The sequence below is a fragment of the Papio anubis genome, chromosome 12 (genome assembly GCF_008728515.1).
Source record: "Papio anubis isolate 15944 chromosome 12, Panubis1.0, whole genome shotgun sequence".
Classification (NCBI taxonomy): domain Eukaryota; kingdom Metazoa; phylum Chordata; class Mammalia; order Primates; family Cercopithecidae; genus Papio; species Papio anubis.
In genome coordinates this window covers 108,146,132-108,164,501 of record NC_044987.1, presented here as the reverse complement: position 1 = coordinate 108,164,501, position 18,370 = coordinate 108,146,132, and the positions used below count along the sequence as shown (strand labels likewise).

Sequence of the window (18,370 nt, the reverse complement as noted above, 5' to 3'; positions counted from 1 at the left end):
TGAGGTCAGGAGTTTGAGACCAGCCTGGCCAATACGGTGAAACCCCATCTCCACTAAAAGAATACAAAAATAAGTGAGGCGTGGTGGCGGACACCTGTAATCCCAGCTACTTGGGAGGCTGAGGCAGGAGAATCGCTTGAACCCAGGAGGTGGAGGTTGCAGTGAGCAGAGATCGCACCACTGCACTCCAGCCTGGGTGACAGAGTGAGATTCCGTCTCAAAAAAATAATAAGAAATAAAAAGATTAAAGCAAAAGGCATTTGAATAAGACAGAAGATAGCACATCTTGATCCCATATATAATCTAAGCTTGTATCACTAGTATAGACATGCTTTAAGTGTACCATAAGGGACAGAGAAATGTCTGTTGCAAATGTGTGACGTTGTAATGTACCACCAATTCAAAATTTAATCAATGTCCCTGAGAAAGCCCTTCTTAGTGCTCAGGAAATGATGACCCAGAGATGAGCTTGAATAGCCTAATGCTTCCCCATGACCTCTCCTACTCTAAAGCCAGTGGTACCTAAAAATGATACATCTTCATGTCAAAGGGTAGCCTCCAGCTTTAGTCTAGCCCTACTCTGAGTCAAACCCTTTTAGGATATGGGGAGGCTACTCAGACAAATAAGACTTTGCAATTTCATCAGCAAGGTATGAAAGCTTTTGTACTGACTCTGTCTTTAAGCCAGGCTGACCAACTCACATAGCAGCCAATTTTTAACTTTGCTTTTATAGAAATTGTCTTGGAGCTATTTCCCTTGTCCCTATTCTTGTTCTTCACTCTGCTCTTTGCTGCACACATCTACTTCACTTGCCACATGCTATACCCCAGTGCTGTGATATGAAGGTGGGTGCTTCACCACCACCACCTACCACCACTGCCCTGCAGGCTCAGCTTGTTCCATCAGATGCAGCACCAGTACTAACCTTGCCCACACTCCTTTTGCTTTCTTCTCTATTTGTTTGGAGGTTATATGTCCTGTGTTCATTCTTTAGTGGTTATTCCAGCTAATATGTATTAGGTTGGTGCAAAAGTCATTGCAGTTTTTGCCATTTCAATGCAATTACTTCTGTACCAATCTATTTAGTTTTTCAAGTCTTATCAGTATCTTTACTTTCCCCCTGAAGAACCTGAAAATTAGTGTTGTAATTGCTCCCTCGACTTTACATGCTATTGTTGTCCTGCATTTCAATTCTAGTCTGTATTTCTCTCCCATAAATTACACATTCCTCTTACAGTGAAGGCTTTGGCAATCTTGTTCAGTGTTCCTTCTTGCATCTGATTCTCCATCTGAGATCATTTTCCTTCCACCTCAAGGACATCCTTTTATGAGTGGAAACTCTGCTTTTGTCTGAAAATGTTTTTATTAGCTCTTTTAAAAAAAAGTGTCACTGGGGGTAAGCTTCCATAAGAAGTTCCTTTTTTTCTTAACATGATGAAGATCAATTTCACTGTTTCCTGGCTTTCATTGTTGACACAGAAGTCACCATCTGGCTGGTTTTCTACAGGTAGTCTGTATTTTCTCTCTAGATGCCCAAAATCTTTTCTTTGGTTTTCTGTATCTCACCCTGATGTACTAGATAAGTTAGTCTATCTTGCTTGAGATTCACTGGGCTCCCTAAGTCTGAGGTTTGGTGCCTTTCATCAAACCCTAAAAAATTTCTCTTTGAATATTGCCTCCTCCTATTATCTCCTGATGTTCCAAATAATGTATATTAGATCTTATTCCATTGTCATCTCAACCTCTTGCCTATTTTCCATTCTGTCTTTATCTGGAGTGCATTCTGTATAATTTCTTATCTTCCAGTTCACAAATCCTCCTTCCATTTGTCTAATCTATTTAATCCATCCATTAACTTATTACCTCAAATTTGTATTTTTCACTTCTAATTCAAAAAGGCTTTTTTTCCACTAATTCAAAAAGTTCATTAATCATTATTTCATTACAATCTGTGCAACAATGCCAACATCTGAAGTATTTAAAAGATTAGCTTCTGTGTCTGTCTCCATTTTCACTCATTGTGCCTTACTTCTTTGTTCAGTTTATAATTTTTGGGCAAGAGCACTCATTTGCCTTGAAAGTATATCTATGGGAATTGTTCTGGGGCCTTAGAGGAATGGCATTTGCTTCTGGAAATCACCTGGAAGCATAAACAACTTTAAATTCCATAAATCACTTTAAATTCCCCAGTTAAGCTTTTTGGACCACACAGATAGCCTAAGTTTGGATTGAAAGCCCATAGAAGGCCATTTGTGGTTATGAATTGTCAGGGCAGATACTCTATACCTTCCATGTGGCACTAAGGTTGAGACAATGAGTTCCTTGCTGCCCCCTTCTATGGAGTGTTTATTTCTTGTTCACCTTTACACTGAGGGTGTCTAGCTTTACAAGGGAACCTACTAGATTTCTCATTTCCTGTTGCCCATACTTTGTGTAATCACTAAAATAGAAGGTTATGGTCTGCTGAATTTGGCAAAAATTCTGAGGAAAAGCTGGCTTTGGCAGTTACTTCCTAGGATTCCAACTTTTGCTTCATTTTGAAGAGCTGTAGGCTCCTTACTTTCGTGCCTGCTCAGCAACATGTTTAAAAGTATTTTTTATAAATATATTTACCCAGTATCTTGGTTGCTTCAGCTGAAAGGACTTTTCAGAATATCTAATCCAGCATACTGCCAAAAACAGAGCCCTGAATTAGTTCCAAATATGCACACCAACGCACTCCCCCTGCCCCGATTCTGCCAACAGCGTGAACTGTTTAAGACCAAAGATGCCTTTAAGATGGAAGGAAAAAAAGAATTGAGGTGAGCTGGGCATGGTGGCTCACGCCTGTATCACTGCACTTTGGGAGGCCGAGGCAAGCAGACCACCTGAGATCGGGAGTTTGAGACCAACCTGACCAACAAGCAGAAACCCCGTTTCTACTACAAATACAAAATTAGCTGGGCGTGGTGGTGCGTGCCTGTAATCCCAGCTACTCCAGAGGCTAAGGCAAAAGAATCACTTGAACCTGGGAGGCGGAGGTTGCAGTGAGCCGAGATCGCGCCATGGCACTCCAGCCTGGGCAACAAGAGTGAAACTTCACCTCAAAAAAAAAAAAAGAATTGAGGTGAAGACAAAAGTGGGTAACTGACTGGAACATCACCACGGATATCTCATATTTCTTTTTCCTCAGGCACAAATGTCTTATGGCACTGTCCATTAACACTAGAGATACTAGGGGAAAAGACAGCAGGGTAGTAATACTTTTGCGTCCTCAATAAAAATGGAATAACCTGTCCTTTTTCAACAATAAAGATAAGAGAAGTTTATGGAGATAAGTATAGCACCTTTTCTCAGGTAAAAAAAAAAAAAATTTCAGCTACTTGCCACATGCTTATAGCTCCTACAATTATAACAAGTGTAAAGCTCTCAGTCCATTCATGGATAGCTATCCATGGTCATTTTACACTGCATAAAAGGATAAAAATATGTCAGGTTAAAATGATCAGACCAATCAATCTATCTTACCTCCTCCAACTTTCTCTTCATCCATGTCTGTCTCTAAATCCTGGACGGATCAGTTGAACTAATGCGTTAAGTGACACAGGCAACAGAACAGTCTTAAAGCTGTGTGGAAAAAAAAAATTTCCTAGCAATTATCTTGTTTCTTTTTTGAGCTTTCCTGAGGTAGCTCTCTCTGGAAGCTACCAGAGTGATTTAAGTTTCCAGATGTGGTCTCCTTGGCTTTAGCCAACGGGGTTACTTGTTTCCCAGTTGAGGTACCCTTTGTAGTTAGAAGTAACACTTAAGTCAAAGTCGGCAATTCCAGGGGATTCTCTGTGACCTAGAGGACCCCGTATTAAGGGCTAGCTTCCTGCCTCAGCAACCTGAGCATTACCTACATATGATTTTCAGGATGAGAATCTTCTCCTACCCAGATACCACACACCAACCTATCACCATTATCTCAAACTCTATTCAAAGTAATGCATTCCTTTGACATAAAGTTTCCTCTATGAATGCTCTCTTAAAATGGTGATCACCACATCATATTGTCTACATTCACCATACTAGTATTACTGTCAGTGGAGTTGAAGCCAGTAATCCTGGGTTCCACTTTGAGGCTGTAACCTTAAGCAAGTCACTAGATCAGTCCCTTAAGTCACAGTTAACTGACCACGCACATCAGAATAACCTGGATGGGCCAGGCGTGGTGGCTCACGCCTGTAATCCCAGTACTTTGGGAGGCCAAAGTGGGTGGATCACCGGAGGTCAGGAGTTCAAGACCAGCCTGGCCAACATGGTGAAACCCCGTCTCTACTAAAAATACAAATATTAGCTGGGCACGGTGGTGGGCACCTGTAGTCCCAGCTAATCAAGAGGCCAAGGCAGGAGAATTACTTTAACCTGGGAGGCAGAGGTTGCACCAAGCTGAGATCGCGCCATTGCACTCCAGCCTGGGTGACAAGAGCGAAATTCCGTCCCCCCAACCCAAAAAAAGAGGATAACCTGGATGACTTACCATGAGTTTAGATTCCTGAGTCCCACCTACTGAATCAATTTTTGGAAATGGAACATGGGACTCTGCATTTTCAACAAGCATACAGGGAATTCTTATGTAAGTTGCTCAGGTCTATAGGGCTAGGTCTAGTCAATTCCATCTATGAAAATATTAAGAACCTTTGCTTCAGAAATAAAAATAGACAAAATGAGAAAAAATGATATGAAAAGACTGGTCCTTAGTTCTTCCTGGGTGAGGTGTTTCCAGTTTGTAGCAAAGAATATTAGTTCAGCAAGAAAAACAAGTGGCCGGTCATGTGCAGTGGCTCACGCCTGTAATGCCAGCACTTTGGGAGGCCAAGACGGGTGGATCACTTGAGGTCAGGAGTTTGAGACCAGCCTGGCCAACATGGTGAAATCCCGTCTCTACTAAAAATACAAAATTAGCCAGGCGTGGTGGTACGCACCTGTAATCCTAGCTACTCGGGAGGCTGAGGCAGGAGAATCGCTTGAACCCAGGAGGCAGAGGTTGCAGTGAACTGAGATTGTACCACTGCACTCCAGCCTGGGTGACAGAGCAAGACTCTGTCTTTTAAAAAAAAAAAAAAAGTGGCCAAGTGAAGTCCCAGCTTTGACCTCTGTCACAAAGTACATCAGTATCAAGAAACTTGTGAGATAGGGCCTTTACACAACATTCTGTGTAACATTTCACTGTATTTAGATACGGCACAGAGAGAAGTGTTTTTAAGATCATAGATCTTGTCTACGGCCATACCACCCTGAACGCACACAATCTCATCTGATCATTGATCTTAGCTATACATGATTCTCATGGATTGCCATCTATGAGAAAAGATCCATCTGTTTCACTCTCTAAACCTAACCTTGACACAACGCTTAGCATATAGGAGATGCTTGGCAAATATTTATTGAATGAAATAAAACAAATGGACCAATCCAGGAGGAAGAGAGAAGAGTAGGGTTTGTATATCTAGCTCAATGCAGTGAATAAGAACATAACAGGGAAATAAAGTGTTGCTGACCAAGTAGCCAGGTTTTTCTACATAGATAAAAATCACCTCAAGCAGGGCTATCAAAACTCTTTGGAAAGTAAACTCTAAACAGCTTTTTGGCTTTGTACTTCCATCCTCTAGTCTAACACTACAATTGTTAGACACAAATCAAGCTTTAAAAGGTAGATTTCCTGGTCTCACTAGCCCATGAAAGTTTTCATACCCAAGTCCTAGTTCAATAAAACAAGACAGGACCATCATCAGAAGCAGCTATATAATTTTAATCTAAAGATTTGGGCATACAGAAAGCATTTCACATAAATTCTCTTTAGTCTTTAATTATATGACAGGACATAACGACCTCAGAAAAATAAGTCTCTTCCCATAGATCTTAACCCTTGGTCTCTGCAGCAAAGACAGTTCCTGGTAATCCAGGTAATACGGTCTGTAAAATATTAATAAATAAGCCTGTCTACTGACTTCTGACTAAAGGACTGCATATAGCCTGAGAAGCAACATTATGGCCCAGTGGTCAGTACTTATATACATGGGCCTTTTGATCCTACATTTTCCTATTAGGTAGTTGGGATTGGTAGTTTCTAATCTTCTAGTCCTAAGTGTTATATTTAAGAGGGCTACATATTACAGTGGACTTTATTCAATGTTAGTTTTGTCAAATGTTGCAAAAGAATCCCAGTAATTAAAGTAAGTCATTAATTCTTTATGCTTCAGTTTCCTATCTCTTAAGTTAGCAATAAGCTCCCATGTTCAACGTCAGCCACATTCAATTTTTAAGAATCTTCAGAAGAAAAAAATGTTTCACATATAGTTAACAAGAATGTTGCTTAATAAGACTTGGGGCTGAGCTCAAAATAAATCCTGGTATAACCTCCTTCTGGTTGCTCTGGAAAGGACACTGATACATAAGGAAGTAACAAAGATGAAAAGCAGGGAAGAAATAACAGCTTGAAGTGAAGAAATGACACAGACCCCCCACATACACACTTTAAAAACTTTATTTATATAAAAAACTCATTTGTTTTTAAAAGCATTAACAAGACAGAAAGAAAAGAGAAAAGGTATGGAGCAGAACACAGGCCCCTTAGTAGTGTTCGGTGGGAAGGTGGGATTTTTGGTTCTCTGGAATTGAATGTTTAGTGTTTTTATAAACAAAAGAGGAAAAAAAAAGTTAAAGGTCCCCAAAAGCCCATGGCTGTTCTATTACCCACACCCCACCGAGAAAAAAGAGCACCAGGAAAAGAGCAGAAGAGGACAAAAGAAATCAAGAGTGGAGCCAGGTCTGGATGGGGCAATTTCCCCTGTGCAGTATGCTCTTAGGGGTCACAGAGAGCAAAAGGCTCCTTTTTGCCAGAAAAGGTAGATGAAAGTGGGAAGAAATGGAAAGTGGGGAAAGGGTAAATGAGAAATTTTAATGCACGAGTAAAGGGGGTGGTGGGTTGTGCACTTTTCTCCTACCCCATAGCCTCAATATATAAGGGAAGGGGAAGAGAGGGATAAAGAACTCCAGTTGCATGGAACAGAGCTTTTAGATTAGATTAAGGGGAGTAGAAGGCAAATAAGGAAAAGGATTAAAAATAATAATAATAATCAACCCGCATAGCAGCTGATTTCTCTAGCCCAACCTGCTAATTAATATATGCTAAAGTGAGAGGAGGCAATACTGGAGGGAGGGGACAATTGGGGAGACCACTTCCCTGTAACTCCTTCAGAGATGATGGTAAATTCTGGGCACCTAAGGAGTAAGAGTCACACCACTCACCTCCCTTACCAACCTTACTTTGAGATTCATCAGAATAGAATTTTGGCAAAATCCCACCCACATGCTGTTGAGCAAAAGCTTGCTATGACTGAAATCATGGCTATACCAATCCTCAGTGAAGAATCTGAGGTTCTCTAGGTCACTTCTCTTCTTTCTGCTATTTAGGGCCAATAGTAGGTAAGAAAGCAACAAAATATAATTTGCAAAATTATGAGAAATGAGACTGCAGAGGCAAAGAAAGGCACATGGAAGGGCGGGAGGAGATGCACCCCAGGCCAAAGGCACAAAGAAGAGGCAAAGCCAGGGGCAATCCCCACCTTGTAAGGGTAAAAGGGACAGGAGTTATGTACATCAAGTCCTTTAGTTTGCCAACCAATCCAGGGCAGAGGCAAGGGACAGGCCTATAAGGATAGGAAAAGGAGAAACAGGGGAGTGGGGAAGCCAGTTTCAGACTAATCGTTTCATATACATTCCTACTAGCTCCTCCTAGAGGTCTTCTTCTTCCCAAAAACACATCTTTCTGCTCCTTCTCAACCAAAAGTCTTCCTTGACATTCTCCCCTTTCTATAGCCTCTTGGAAATGGCCAGGCCAACTCAGCAGACATATCACAGGGCGGGAGAAGTGGGTTAAGGACAGCCTCTGTTTAAGGGGCAGCAGCAATAGCCCAGGGTTGGCATGAGGCTTGCAGAAGAGATGGAGTCTGTAGGTTCTTGATGGTCCCTGCCTTGGAGATGAGGAGAGCAAGGTTTCTTAATCCCAGTTCTAGGAGACCTTCACTTACTCAAGGGTCCTTTGCCAGGTGGCATGTGCCAATGTTGCCGGCCTTCTTTGCTTCAAAAATAGCCATTAGGAATAAGGGAAGAGTTCACACTTTCCCCTCTCTAAAAGAAAATAAAAGTCCCTTCCCCACCAGGAAAAAAATCTTGATTAAGAATCATCAGTTTATCAGACTGCTGGACATTGCATATACAGCATGTAACTTCCAATTCTTCCCACGGCTTCCAGTGAAGATTGCTATTCTCTCCATCCCTCCCTCCACAAAAGGCCAAGAGTTCCAGGGAGAACTGGCAAAAAGAACTAATCTGCAGCAGTTTCTCAAAATATGCAAATAACTGAGTCAGGCTTCTTGGGAGAAAATGGAGGGAATGGGGGAGGGGGAAGCGTTGAGACAATTAAACTTCACCGGAAGAAGTTGGGAATTGATGGAAAGAAGGCAGCCATGTAGGGCTGTAAGGGCAGGAGGCAGCCTGGCAGTTGGCACAATAGTCCAGCGAAGAAAAAGGAAAATCATCAGTCAATTTCACCACCAAAAAATAAAAGTACATATAAGCCCAGATGGAATGGAGACAGTGGTGTTAAATCTTCTGCTGTGGAGAAAAAAGAGAAAGAGAGGATGTTAACGGGGTTGGGATTAAGGAGACCCCCCCCCCTCAAAAAAAGCTGAGCAAATCTGGAAACAGGAAAGCAGCACATAATGGAGAATCAGATTACCAGCTGCATGTCCCAGACTCTTAAGAGGTAATAATCACAAAAGCAGAACCCCTCGAGCCCCATGTGGCTGAGACTAGTTAGCCTCTGGCCTGATCAGATCAGCATGATTGACAAATTGCTGGCACACAGGAGCCTCCTTCCTCAAGGACAATCTTGGGGGTGACTGAAGAACATACCATGGAGGGGTAAGACACTTGGCCCCCCTCATCATCCAAAACCAACACATCCAACTCTTCCTCCAGAGATTCCTGCCCCTCGTCCTGCTGTGAACACATGCAATTTGTTAGTATGAGTAGAGACAGGAACCTCATGTGTGTGCCAGACCTAGGGAAACTCTGAAAATTTGTAAACTCAAACAAAACAAGATATAATAGTAAGAGAAGGGCAAAACATTCATAAACAGGGAGGAAGAGGAAAAAGGTAATGTTTGAAAATAGATCAGTTAGTGTTAGTCATATCAGTAACACTTTTACAGACATGCTTCCCCCATTTTGACCACTGCAGAATAACGGCCCACGAAATCCCAACATGAGACAAAACCCTTACTTTTTCCTAAAAACCCCTACCAGAAAAGGATGTGATCTTTCTCTGTATTTTTTTTTGTATTTCACAAAACACATAGGATTCAAAATAGAACTAGCCTTAGACAGATAGCAGTATATAAAAAGAATTTACCATCAAGGGTGTTGTTCCCTTCAATGGCTCCATGTCGCCTAGATCCCCCGATCGATCCAGTGTTCTATTGTGGTCTCCTCTCTCATTTGGTGTGGAATAGTTGTTATCTGGTTAAAAAAAAAAAAAACGTACGCAGAAATATGACATTCCCCTCTACTGTACAATATATATCAAGCAGATGGGTGTAATTAGGCACCACTGTTGGGAACTGAGCTTGCCAAATGCTCCAGAAAGGCATTGAAGTCTGATGGTCCCAACTTAAAGAACTTGAATCTGGCTGACCGCGGTGGCTCATGCCTGTAATCCTAGCACTTTGGGAGGCTCAGACGGGTGGATCACTTAAGGCCAGAAGTTCAAGATCAGCCTGGCCAAATGGCGAAACCCCATCTCTACTAAAAATATAAAAATTAGCCAGGTGTGATGGTGTACACCTGTAGTCCCAGCTACTCAGGAGGCTGAGGTATGAGAATCACGCCACTGCACTCCAGCCGGGAGTGGAAGAGTGAGACTCTGTCTCAAAAACAGAACTTGAATCTTGAATCTAAGATGGAAGACAATATGTATAAAACACCCAGAATATGGCATAATAAAGCTAAACAAGAGGTCTGTCTGAAAATGGTATTGGAATTAAAAGAAGAGCAAGTGAAATATGCTGCAATCGTTAGAAAGGACCTGACAAGGGAGAACAGGACTTGAGTTAAACCTTTGGAGACAAAAAGAATTTGGAAAAGCAAAAGGGAAGGACATACCAGTAAGAGGTATTACATGAGCAGAATCAAACTACAGAGTGAAAAGACAGAATAGCAAGCAGAATAGTTAGGCAGAAACAGAATGTATCCATTTACTCCGGAGAAGGAGACTGGGGTAGGAATATAATGGGCTATAAGTTTAGGGACACAAACTTGAATGTGTAGTAACTGGAGAGGCATAGAAAGATTTCTGAAAACCTTTGAGCATGTAGGAATGTGAAAAAAGTAGGCAGATCAGATTTTATTAAATTTCCTTACATACTTCAAAATGGAAATGATCAGCCAATGCTCTCCCAGGATGGTAAATGGTTAAGGGTGTTAGAAAAAAAACTGTAGAGCTAGACAGCTCTCCTTAGCCCAGTGAAATATTACTCCACATCCTTAGGCAGGAATTAATCACATACCTAGCGATTTTGTGTTTGATCCCATATTGCTCATCTGAATTTCTTCCCGATCAGGTTTCTTATCTGTATGAAGTCAGAAAGTTATCCATGTCAAAAACAATTCTTCAAAATCTGTCCACATCATGAAAATTGCTCTCTGGTCCTCCTTTCTTCCCTTCATTCACACTTCTACTTAGCACCAACTATGTGCACCACAACGCCTGGATAATTTTTAAGTTTTTTGTAGAGATGAGGTCTCACTGCATTGCTCAGACTGGTCTCAAACTCCTGGGCTCAAGCGATCCTTCCACCTCAGTCTCCCAAAGTACTGGGATTACAGGTGTGAGCCATCACACCTGGCCCCTACAGACTCTTAAATCAAAAAACAATTCCATCTAAACCAGCAGTTTTCAAATTATTTGGTCTCAAGGTCCTTTTACAGTATTAAGAATTATGAGGATCTAAAGAACCTTCATTGGTGTGAGTTATATGTATTAACTGTTACCATACTGAGAAGTTTAAAGTATCTATTTCACTTAAGTAAACTTATTACATGTTACCATAAACAATCTTTAATAAAATCCTTTACATTTTTGCACATCTCTTTGAAGTTTAGCTTAGATTCTCATATCTGCTTCTGCATTCAATCTGTTGTGATATGTTATTATAGTTAATGTATATCAAGAAAATCCAGCCTCACACAGATAAAAAGTTGGAAAAGAGAGGATGATTTTAATAGTCTTTTCAGATAATTGTGGTTATTATTCTTTAATAGTATATTAATTAATAGTAGTTTCTTAACAGTTGATAGTAATGTGGAATCTATAACTAACAATCTCTTCATACTGTTTAATTAAAATCCATCGGTCCTTCTTGCACTTTTAATGGATCAATTACCTATGTGCGATTTTGACATATGCATTTGTCACTTGCAAAATACTGCTTCAAGTTATCCAGATGTTCAAAATGCTAACACATAGCATTATACAATATTTTGAAATCACATTTGTTAATATCACTGTTTATTTCATTAGAAAAGTCTTTTTTAATTTTATTCATGTATTTTTTGAGACAGGGTCTTGCTCTGTTGCCCAGGCTGGAATGCAGTGGCACAATCATGGCTCACTGCAGCCTTGACCACCTGGGCTCAAGTGATCCCCCTGCCACAGCCTCCCAAGTAACTGGGACTACGGGAATGTGCCACCATGCCTGGCTAATTTTTTTGTACAGACATGGTCTCATTACGTTGCTCAGGCTAGTCTCAAACTCCTGGGCTCAAATGATCCTCCTGCCTCAGTCTCCCAAAGTACTTAAATTATAAGCATGAGACACTGCACTCAGCCTAGAAAAGTCTTTTCAGTATTGGGAAGTTACCAGGCTCACAGTAGCAAATAAAAGTTTTTCAAAACTACAATTTCCACTTGAAAGCTCAGGCAGCAAACACTGTGTTCTTTTCCTCAAAGCAACAAGCTTATCGCATTCATTTTTTGAGGAAATGTCTGCCAAATGCGCACATCTGAATAATCCCTTTGTCTACCAGACATTTTTTTCCAAGTAAAAATGGTGTTCCATTAAACAAAGTGGCTAGTGTGACTGGGTGCAGGATGTAATCCCAACACTTGGTCAAGGCAGGAGGATCACTTGACACCAGGAGTTCAAGACCAGCCTGGATAACATAGGGAGACCCCATCTCAAAATAAATAAATAAACAATTAAAAAGTGGCTAGTCTAACTAGTAACTGAAACAATAACATAAGTACATTTCCTTAAGACAACCATCATGCTTTAATATGCTATTTCATCAGTACAGAATATTAAAAAGATGTATACTCAAGGGTAGAAAAATAATAAAAGTGATTTTTATTTTCTTATGAGATGGAGTCTCTACTCTGTTGCCCTGGCTGGAGTGCAATGGTGCGATCTCAGCTCACTGCAACCTCCGCCTCCTGGGTTCAAGTGGTTCTCCTGCCTCAGCCTCCTGAGTAGCTGGCATTACAGGGGTCCGCCACCACACCCAACTAATTTTTGTATTTTTAGTAGAGATGGGGTTTCACCATGTTGGCCAGGCTGATCATAAACTCATGACCTCAGGAGATCCGCCCTCCTCAGCCTCCCAAAGTGCTAGGATTACAGGCATGAGCTACCACACCTGGCCTGATTTTTTTTCTTCTCCAATTAAGTGAAAATGGCTCTCTGCTTTTACCTATGTGAGTGGCAATGAAGACTACAATGACTCATTCAGCTTTATGTCACTGCTAAGTCACCAGAAGCATCACTGCTTTCTGTGCCATAAGTACAAATGGTAACAGTCTTGGGACTCTCAGACCACACTTTAAGAACCAATAATCAAGGAAAAAGGCAAGTGTGATTAAGATAATAATGGTCACAATATACACTTCATGTGAAAAAGAAAAAAATTACAAAACAAAATATATAATTCATCTCAGAGGAAAAATGTGTTTGCTCACATGGTAAAAATGTTTAAAAAGATACAAGTGGTTTTCTCTGGATAATAGAAACAAGTGATTTTTTGTTATTTTTCTGATTGTTTATATTTTGTAATTTTAAAATAGTAATTATCTATTATAATATTCGGAATTAAATGGAAATTTAAAAGGAGAAAAAATAGAGAAAACAGACTAGAGTTCACTTTCCAGTGTTTTAAGTTCACAAGCAATGATAAGGGAATCACACTCAGGCTAATTACCTGTTTTGTTTTAATTTCTAATGCTTAGACCTACCCATTTCTGCAGTAGGATCCTGGAGTGGAGAATTATTCCCCTCCCCCAAAAGACTACTTAATTCAGAAATAATATATATCCTACTTGTTAGTAAGCCACCTAGAACAGCAAGAGTGGCTAAAAGGAGAGGGTGTGCCTTCTGGATACTGCACCTGATTTTTGGTTCCGGTCAATGAGAGGGAGAGTACTATCATCGTATGAATGACTGCTCTGGCTTCGGGAAGCATTGTTTAGATTCACCTAGAGGCAAACACAAACGCAATAATATCACAGAATACTGAATTCACCCATATCTTATGCTCTAATGGGCATAAACCTCTAGGTTCCTATTCCCAAATAGAATTACAAAAAAGCAACTCATAAGAGTTGAATAAATAACCTAGATAGTGAAACAAACTAGGATATTATGGCTTCTATTTGTGTTCCAGAACAGGAGATTACAAAGGATCCAAATGTTGATACTATCAGAAGAAAATAAGTTTCAGAGAATAGTAAAAATTCTCTCAAAGGGCGATGGTAGATTTGGGCAAAAAGGCCATCATCCTTCATTATCACCTGCACCTAAAGCATGTTATGACGTAGAGGAATGCCTGAGCTGTGTCAGCAACAAATGAATTGTAGACACATCATCCTTTTGAGGAGTAAACCAAATGTTTTTCTTTTTTTTTTTTTTTTTTTTTGAGACAGGGTTTAGCTATGTTGCCCAGGTTGGAGTGCAGCAGTGTGATTTCAGCTCACTGCAACCTCCACCTCCTGGGCTCAAGCGATCCTCCCACCTCAGCCTCCTGAGTTGCTGGGACTACTGGCAAATGACACAACTGGCTACTTCTTTTATTTCTATTTTTGGTAGAGATGGGTTTCACCATGTTGCCCAGCCTGGTCTCACACTCCTAGGCTCAAGCAATCCACCTGCCTCAGCCTCCCAAAGTGTTCAAATTACAGGTTTGAGCCAACACGCCTGGCCAGATAATTCCTAATGAAGACATATGGGTCAAAAATAGATTCAACATGAGGCCAGGTGCAATGGCTCACGCCTGTAATCCTAGCACTTCGGGAGGCCGAGGCAGGCGGATTGCCTAAGCTCAGAGTTCAAGATTAGCCTGGCCAACATGGTGAAACCTCATCTCTACTAAAAATACAAAAAATCATCTGGGTATGGTGGCGTGCACCTGTAGTCCCAGCTACTGGGGAGGCTGATGCACAAGAATCACTTGAACCCGGGAGGTGGAGGTTGCAGTGAGCCAAGACTGCACCACTTCACTCCAGCCTGGGCAACTGAGTAAGACTCTGTCTCCAAAAAAGAAAAAAAAAAAAAGATTTAACATGATGGTGAAATGGCAGAAACCAAAGACAACAGAAGCATTATCCTGGGACCAAGAAAAAAAAAAAAAGTCAAAGTCTTGGTCTCAAAAGTTACTATACCTGAAAGTCTGATTTCTTCCATCCTTCTTTCTCCAGTGGCTTCCGCAGTTCCTTATATCCCCAGATTGTTTGTAATACAAGTGCTGCTGCTCGAACTTCTTTTTCTGAGCGGTTCCTTTGGAGGAAAGTAACACCATATGGAATTTGGATATAAGACCAGGAAAAAAGCTTAGACCCTATATCGTCTAATAACATAAGAATATAAATGCCAGGGGCAGGGCATGGTGGCTTATGCCTGTAATCCCAGCACTTTGGGAGGCCAAGGCAGGTGGATCACCTGAGGTCAGGAGATGGAGACCATCCTGGATAACATGGTGAAACCCCATCTCCACAAAAATATAAAAAAGTAGCTGGGCATGGTGGCACACACCTGTAGTCCCAGCTACTCAGGAGGCTGAGCCAGGAGAATCGCTTGAACCCGGGAGGTGGAGGTTGCAGTGAGCTGAGATTGCACCACTGCACTCCAGCCTGGGTGACAGAGTGAGACTCTGTCTCAAACAAGAATATAAATGCCAAAATGGGTTAAATCAAATTTTTACCAAATCCTGTATTCTACCCCAAATAGTGACACAAAAAAAGTCTGACATAAGAGCCTATTAATTTATGGATCAACATCAAGACAGGTAATAGAGCAATAGCTCTTCACACTTTACATGTAAATAAGGGGAAATTTCCTTTTTTTTTTTTTTTTTTTTTGAGATGAAGTGTCGCTTTGTCGCCCAGGCTGGAGTGCAGTGGCGCGGTCTTGGCTCACTGCAAGCTCCGCCTCCCAGGTTCACACCATTCTCCTGCCTCAGCCTCTCGAGTAGCTGGGACTACAAGCGCCTGCCACCACACCTGGCTAATTTTTTCTATTTTTAGTAGAGACAGGGTTTCATTGTGTTAGCCAGGATGGTCTCGATCTCCTGACCTCGTGATCTGCCCACCTTGGCCTCCCAAAGTGCTGGGATTACAGGCGTGAGCCACCGCGCCCGGCTTCCTTTTTCTTAGTAACCAAAAGAAGGAAACAACTCCCCACTCACTCAAATTCTTCTGATTGTAATTTTAGGTGGTAAGCTCACCCTGATTTGTTGATCAACACCAGCTTCTCAATACCCTGTGTCTCTCGAAGCTTTTTGGCAGCCTCCAAGTTCTCGGCGATAACCTCATTGATAGTGTTCAAAATAGAGACCACAGTGTCCTCAGAGAAATTCCAAGAGGAATTCTGCTGTCCTCCTGGCAGATTCTTTACCAAGTTAGGAATAGCATGTTTACCTAGTCAGAAAGAATGTATACAGGGAGAAAAGATCAAGTCAGGTCATGAAGAGCCTTACATTATACTTAATTGCATTAATCATATCAAGTGTAGGTGCTGTCCATAAGAATCAACTTCATTATCCTATAGGATTATCATCTCAAAAGGGCTAAGGACCTGAAATAGCCATGGATTTACTGTCCTACCTATTCCTTTATTTCTTTTCTACTTCAACTACATTGAAAGTGTAAATACTGTATATTAGATAAGCTACACAGTCCTTTCAGATACTCTAATGAAAATATCTTGAATATTATAATAATTTGATAGAAGAGTTATTATGAATTTAAAATATAAATAAACAACTGGGCTCCGCTACTAACTAGCTACATTAACTCTGGGCAATTTACTTAACTTCCATGAGTTAAGTAATTTCCTTATCCTATAAAAAAAAATGGACCTTTGTAAAGTGGTGAGGATTAAATGAAAACACAGAAGCATTTAACAATGCCTAGTAACAAAGTAAGTGCTCAATAAATAATAGCAATTATTATTCTATTTTTGAAGAGTTGTCATTTGCTTTCTTTCCAAGAACCATTAAATTAAAACCCTTACCAACTCTCGCATTCATGAACTATGAAGCGGGGGAGGGTCCTTCCCTTCAGTCATTTCAATAAATTCAATAAATTAGAGGCATCTGCTGGACTACAAACACTGTACTAGATTTTGAGGTAATAGTTAGCATTCAACTCCTCACCAATTAATTCTTTGTTGCGAGCATCCACAGCCAGGTTTCTCAGTGCTCCAGACGCAGCTTTCACCACCCGTTCATGTTCATTAGTCAGGAGGTCAGCTATGGCAGAAAGAGCCTTCTCTTGACGCAGAGCAGAGCGGATGTATCGACCATACTAGAATAGCACATAGAAAGGGGTAGAACAAATTACAAATGGCAACAAACTAGTTATCTAAGTTTTCCCATCTCCAAATCCATTTTCTAAAAGGTACTTTACCGTCCAGCGCCCAGCACACAAATTCTGGATAGCTCCAGCTGAGGCTTCTAAGATGGCAGGAGTCTTGCTCTCCTTAAGAAGTGAGATGTATATCCGAACCACCTCTGGCTGAAATAAGAGCTCATAGCCTGCACAAAAGAGAAAAAGAAGGCAGAAGGTGCTAATCAGTACCAATAAACCAGGCTCTAGCTGGCTGGAGTCCAGCCTTAATACTCCCGATTGATGTTCTATACCATCAGGTTCCCTAAACTCTCTCACACTCTCTACAGCAAATTTAGAGGCCAAATTCCATGTCTTAAGAATAATGAGGCCAGGCACAGTGGCTCAACACCTGTAATCCCAGCACTTAGGAGGCCAAGGTGGGCAGATCACGAGGTCAGGAGATTGAGACCATCCTAGCTAACACGGTGAAACCCCGTCTCTACTAAAAATACAAAAAATTAGCTGGGCGTGATGGCGGGCGCCTATAGTCCCAGCTACTCGGGAGGCTAAGGGCAGGAGAATGGCGTGAACCTGGGAGGTGGAGCTTGCAGTGAGCCGAGTTCACGCCACTGCACTCCAGCCTGGGCGACAGAGTGAGACTCGTCTCAAAAAAAAAAAAGACTAATGAATCCAATGTAAGAGTGGAACAAATATCAACTCATTATACTCAACTCCTCTCTTTCCTTCCTTCTTGCCTCCTCTCCCATAGCTTTGCCTTTGGTTCTACCATGAGCGCTCAGGGGCTCCATTTAGCTCATTGACAGCACTCAAGGTTAAAAATTCCTCATCTCAAATCAATTATTTCTAACTTAACCCAGTCATTCTTCCCATCTTTGCAATTACTACAACGGTCCATTACAGATTAAACGTTTATAATTTTTATATCCATGGAGAGCTGTGAACTTTGGACTCACTGTATTGATGAAAATAAAGATCCAAATTTCTTATAGTAAAGTGTAAAAATTATCTTTTTTTTCTTTTGGAGACGAGTCTCTATCTGTCGCCCACGCTGGAGTGCAGTGGCGCGATCTCAACTCACTGCAACCTCCGCCTCCCGGGTTCAAGCGATTCCCCTGCCTCAGCCTCCAGAGTATCTGGGATTACAGGCACCCGCCACCATGCCCAGCTAATTTTTGCATTTTTAGTAGAGACAGGGTTTCACCATGTTGGCCAGGCTCGTCTCAAACGCCTGACCTCAGGTGACCTGCCCGCCTCAGCCTCACAAAGTGCTGGGATTACAGTCATGAGCCACCGCGCCCAGCCTAAAAAGTATCTTTCTTAGTAAAGGAGCTTCTTTTAAAAGTGAGGTTTAAGTCTCAGGCACTGTAGTGGTCATTTATGGTTCCCAAATTTCTGCTCTAGACTACCATCAGGACCTTATTCTATCCTCAAGTAACCTGAATAACTGC

The 18,370-nt window shown here is 41.3% G+C and overlaps 1 protein-coding gene across 23 annotated transcripts in view; it reads right to left on the bottom strand.

Annotated features, from left to right (window-relative positions):
• Positions 1-5,753: 5,753 nt before the first annotated feature.
• CTNND1 (catenin delta 1) overlaps positions 5,754-18,370 on the bottom strand; it is a 57,696-nt gene continuing 45,079 nt past the window's right edge. For 8 of the 23 annotated variants that reach the window (XM_021925725.2, XM_021925728.2, XM_021925731.2 and 5 more), the window contains 8 exons: positions 16,980-17,107; positions 16,727-16,877; positions 15,797-15,989; positions 14,736-14,850; positions 13,466-13,553; positions 10,594-10,656; positions 9,441-9,547; positions 8,648-9,028 (listed from right to left, as the gene is read on the bottom strand). In XM_021925725.2, coding sequence (XP_021781417.1) covers positions 8,864-9,028; positions 9,441-9,547; positions 10,594-10,656; positions 13,466-13,553; positions 14,736-14,850; positions 15,797-15,989; positions 16,727-16,877; positions 16,980-17,107 — 1,010 coding nt within the window. In that variant the 3' untranslated portion in view covers positions 8,648-8,863. The other 15 variants (XM_009186016.3, XM_003909818.4, XM_003909821.4 and 12 more) reach the window with 4 other exon arrangements.